The sequence below is a fragment of the Entamoeba invadens genome (genome assembly GCF_000330505.1).
Source record: "Entamoeba invadens IP1 unplaced genomic scaffold scaff_1105074724841, whole genome shotgun sequence".
Classification (NCBI taxonomy): Eukaryota; Evosea; order Mastigamoebida; family Endamoebidae; genus Entamoeba; species Entamoeba invadens.
In genome coordinates, this window is record NW_004191842.1 from 17,261 (window position 1) to 22,414 (window position 5,154).

A 5,154-nucleotide genomic window follows, 5' to 3' on the forward strand; every position below is an offset into this window, starting at 1 on the left:
ATTATAGTTATTATTATTTATATTTTGGGAATAAAAATATAAGACTGTATATAGAACATTTAAATTATTAACCGATTACATACACATTAAAGTTTTATAAAAGTACCCAAAAAACTTTATTTACTTGTTTTTTTTAACTTTCAACAACAATTTTTAATAACATCATTTTTTATAAAAAAAACTTTATCAGTAACTCTGTTTTTATTAACAGATAAAAAAAAAGCAAAATAAACGCGTTTAAAAAAAACAAATTTGAAATTTTGGTTATTGTTTTTGTTTAGATAAAACGTGTAAAAAATATTTTTAGATTTTTTTAAATAAAATAACTAACAATTCTTTTGTTAACCCATTCGGCCGCACAAATCAACGAAAAATATAATTTTAATAAGTTTGTCTTGCTACTCCGATGTTGTCACAGTAATAATAAAAATTTTTCTACTCATTACTAGTGTCTGGAAAAAAAGTAATCGATTATATTTCAGACCTAAAGATAAAATCGCATTATAACAGTTGTAAATACTGGTTTCTTATAACTTGCTGTCGTGTCGACCATGTGAAAACTGCTGAAAAATGTCTTTTCATATTATAGCAAATTTATATGTAATTTATTTTTAGAAATTTTTCTCATTTTTATATTTATGGAAAAACGCCATTTTTAGCATTTTGTTCATTTTGCCCCCCCCCCCCCCAAAAATACTGTTGGCCAGTTAAAATACATTTAGTATATTACTTATGAACACTACGTTATTATGTACATCTTAACTCAATTTGAATGTCACAGAAATATACGAAATGTGCTTATTTTGTACATTTTAGTATAGAAATTTATACCAATTGAAATTACAATAAGATTTGTACCTTTGTTGATTCCTGGTGTTAAAAACAAATCCGTTATTTTTAACTCGATTTTTTGTTTATTTTAAAAATTAGAAAAATACAATGCTTTAAATGTTTTAGAATTGTAAGATTGTGTTTATGTAACAAAAGAAATACATTTTAGTTAAATGTTAACAAAACAACAATTCAAAAATGAGTTATTAAAGCATTAGTACCCATCAAAGTTGATTTTGGTAGTTGAAGAGAAACACAACAACTTAATGAAGAAAGTGAAGTGCAGTCTTTAAAACACATCAATCCAACACTTTTAACTGTAAGTGGAACAACAAAATACTGTAATGAACGACAACCATAAAACGCCATATCTTCAATTTGAATGACAGAACTTGGAATTTGTATATTCAACAACGAAACACAATTTTTAAACATAAAATTTCGTATTTTTGTGAGTGTAGTTGGCAGTTTTATATTAACTAAATTGACCAAATTTGCAAAGCACAAGTGTTTTCCTAATACAACATTTTCATCAAATAAAATGTTTTGTAAATTTGAACACCCAACAAACGATAAATCGTCGACAAATAACACACTTTGAGGTATTTTAATTTCAGTCAACGTTGTGCAATCTGCAAAAGATCTTTTCCACAATTTTGTTACTTCCCTCCCAATTTCTATGTTTTTCAACTCACAGAATTTGATCAAGAATTTATCACTGTAATTCGCTCCTTTTGCAACAACAAACTTTGGGTATTTCTCCAACTTACTGCACCCATACAATGTAAAGTCGTCTATTTCAATTTGTGTCTCGTTTGTTTTAATTTCAGTGAGGCTAGTGACATTATAGAACGCTTTGTACGGCAGTTTTGTTAATCCAACAGGCAATCTAACACTCTCAAGATTAATTGCGCCACTGAAAGCCCCAATACCCAGATGTGTCAACTCGTCACTTAACTCAATTTTTGGTCTACTTTTAAAATTACACTCACAGAAACAGAAGTCACCAATATCCTTAATTGCTCTAAACCAGATATAAACAATGTCCTTCTTATAGCAAGTCCTATGAGCAAGGATGTTAGCTGGTTTCGTTGGTATACCAAGGGGGTCTTCACACCAATACCCATTTTCACTTGAAGAAAATCCGGGTGTTGTATATACCATCCCTTTAATATAATTAAACCCTTCAGCTACACTGTCTGCCCAGCACGGGCCTTGTTCGCACTTTTCTTTGTAAGGGATTAAGTAATCGACAACTATGTTTTTACCACTGGTATGGTAAGTGTGATACGAGTCAAAGTGAGTTAAATAGACAGCACCTTGTGGACTATTAAAAAACACTTTATAACACTCGTTCAAATCAATTGACTTCAATGCAGTGTTAAGTGTGATATTAATATTTCTGCAATAATCACAGGTGATCTCTTTAAGCACGACAACAGCCAAATTGATTGGTTGGTTATATAAATTTGACAATTTTATCGAAGTCAATGAAGTTGGGAGTTTTGCAAAGTCAAAACAATCAAAGGAAACGTTTACAAACGATAAATTTGCCATATCTACTTGATCGGAAATGACTGTTTTTGTTGGTGAAATGATGTGCTTTTCTCTGACTGGTGTACCGTGTGTAACCAATTCAAGTACTTCAAGATCAGCTACTAAATTCACAAAAACGCGGTAATTGAATTGCTCATCTGGAGACATCTTGACAAACTCTGGCAGATTCAAAAGACTTTCTGGACATTTTAAAAGGCGTCTATTATATTCCCTTTCTTCAATGATGATATCATAGTTGGGAGGTAATTCAAAAAAGTCGGTCATTTTAGTTGGACAAAGTGTGTTGTAATCCATTTTTTTTAAAACTTCGATTTCGATTTCTTGTGAACAGAAAAAGTGAATTTCTTTTAAGGAGTCCGTTTTAACACGTTTTACTGTTGTCCTAATTTGAACAGTAAACTCTTTGTGATCAGTGTTGTTGATTTCAATACTCATGCAATTAAGATCCGATAAATCAAGATCTTCACATGACCACTTCCAAATGATGATACTATCAAAAGTGTATAAAACAAGGTGTGAGTATTTCTGAATAAATGGAATTTCTTTTTCATTGAGTGTAATACTTTTATGAAAGTTCCAAAATGAGATAGGGATATTCCACATATTGAAAGTGTCCATATGTGAAACACTTAAAAACATCACTTTAAAAAACAATTTGATTTTATTGAAAATCCCACAGTCCTCCTCGGTCATTTCTTCGTCTTTTAAATATAAAATCTTTTCGAGTGAAAGTCCCCACTTTGCCCATACGAGTGGTAAGAAGTATTTTAACTGTCCTTTCCCACTTGAAATAATTCGAAGACGTCGCATAGAATAAACTTCTAAAAAGATGTTCAAATTGTTTTTAATTTTTTCAAGTAAAAGAATTTCATTATTTTTATTATTATCGTCACTATCATTTTTGGGTTGTTTTGTGGAGGGACTATAATGGTGATGTCCATTAAACTTTTCATATGTGTAACATTTTTCACAAAAAAGTCAAATGTGTCGACTGAATAAATAACATAATTTTGAAACTTCGAAAGATGTTCGTTGTGAACTTTTGCAAACGGGCGGTATATTGAACAAATGTTGAACCTTTCACAATCCATGTAGGTGTCATCATTGACAGTAAATTCTCTATCAGAGTAATTAACAACTTTGATGTAATCTATTTGGGAATAAACAGAGTCAGGTATTTCTATTCTATAAGAAGGAATGTAAAGAGTGTGAAGATTTGGAAATAACTTCATCATGTCTTGAGCATAATGACTTGCAACATAGTTAATGTAATCAACTGTAAAATCAAATTCGCGCCATTTTTCAATTACAAGAGGGTTGATTTGAAGACGTGACATTAATCTCTTGCACTTTTTGTTGATTGTAGAAAACACAAATAATGAGTCGAATGTGTTTATATACAATACAACATTCATCAAAAAGAATTCCTCAAGTTGTTGTGTCATTGATTTTTTCAAGTTTTTTTAAATCTATATATATACAATTCGTCGGTTTTTGCATTTTAATTATATCAGTTTATCATTTTTTAAAATTATTAAAATAGTTTATTATAATAAATTAAATTATATTTAATATGTATATTATTGTTCAAGTCAAGACTCAATTTATATAATAGTTCTAACATTGTTCTATTTATACGATTTATTTTTTACTGTAAATTTTGCTCATTTAATTTATTATTAATTTCTATTTTAATTTATTCTATTTAACTATTATATCAATAATATTTTCACTTACTACTTTGAATTTTCTTAATAAAAATTATAAAACATCAATTTAAACAATTTTAATTGTTGTTTGGTTACTTTGATGCAATGTTCTTGTTTATACATAAAATCAAAACTCAAAATATGAGTCTTGACTTTAATAAAAATTATAAAATTTACAAATTATGATTTTTATGAAGAATCATAAAAATAACAACTAATTATTGTCCAGAAACATTGGGAAAAAACAATTTTTATGTCATTTTTATTAGACTTCGGGCCCGCGCTTTTTATTGTGAAAAATTAGTATTTAAAAAATGCTATTAAAACGGCTGTTATTTTTTACCCGGTTTTTTGGCGTTTTTAATACTAATAATATCAGAAAAAAAACGGGCCCGAAGTCTAATTTTTATATACCTTTGGTAGTCAATTTTGTCAGCCCGAAATAGAGCAATTTACAAAAAATGAAAAGTTTTGTGTAGATTATATTTGGGTTTTTTCCCGCCTTTTAAATCTTTTTTATTGTGTTAATTTGAATGTTATTTCATTTCAACGATTTTTAAAAACCGCCACGTCACCAATGTTTAAGCATTATCTGCTATTGAAAAAAACGGACCAATCAGATGTGCATTTTTGTTTTGTAGAAGCCACCAGTTTATGTGGCATTTCAATTTACAAATAAAAAAATATAAACAAAAATATAAGAATGTGGAATTTTGATCAGTAATTACGGGATATAATACAATTATAATTATTTCTGTTTGTTTTGCCACAGAAAAACATTTTAATATGTTGCTTCAGTTTTCCAATTCATGTTTTTAAAGATAAACTTATATTATAATTTGAAAAATTACTTCCTTTCATTCAAAAAACAGTGTAATTAATTTAAGTTTGTTATTACAAAAAAAACAGTCGAGAAAATATGGAGTTTGTTTATTCTTTAAATTAAAAATTAATAACCAATAATTCACAACATAATAATAATGGTAACAATATAACACCCAATTAATAAAGTTTTTACATATATAATAAAACATTTGTTAATTTGCAAACGTTCAAA

The 5,154-nt window shown here is 28.3% G+C and overlaps 2 protein-coding genes across 2 annotated transcripts; one reads left to right on the top strand and one right to left on the bottom strand.

Moving 5' to 3' along the window:
* Positions 1-55: 55 nt before the first annotated feature.
* EIN_234430 (Hypothetical protein) lies at positions 56-63 on the top strand (the record flags this gene model as incomplete). The annotated part of the gene is made up of 1 exon (XM_004185304.1): positions 56-63. A coding segment is annotated over one exon (8 nt), but the record flags the coding sequence as incomplete, so codon positions are not given.
* A 960-nt stretch (positions 64-1,023) lies between these two features.
* On the bottom strand, positions 1,024-3,081 carry EIN_234440 (hypothetical protein; the record flags this gene model as incomplete). Its single annotated transcript, XM_004185305.1, has 1 exon — positions 1,024-3,081. One exon carries the CDS (start codon positions 3,079-3,081, stop codon positions 1,024-1,026), a length of 2,058 nt encoding a protein of 685 aa, XP_004185353.1.
* Positions 3,082-5,154: the final 2,073 nt, after the last annotated feature.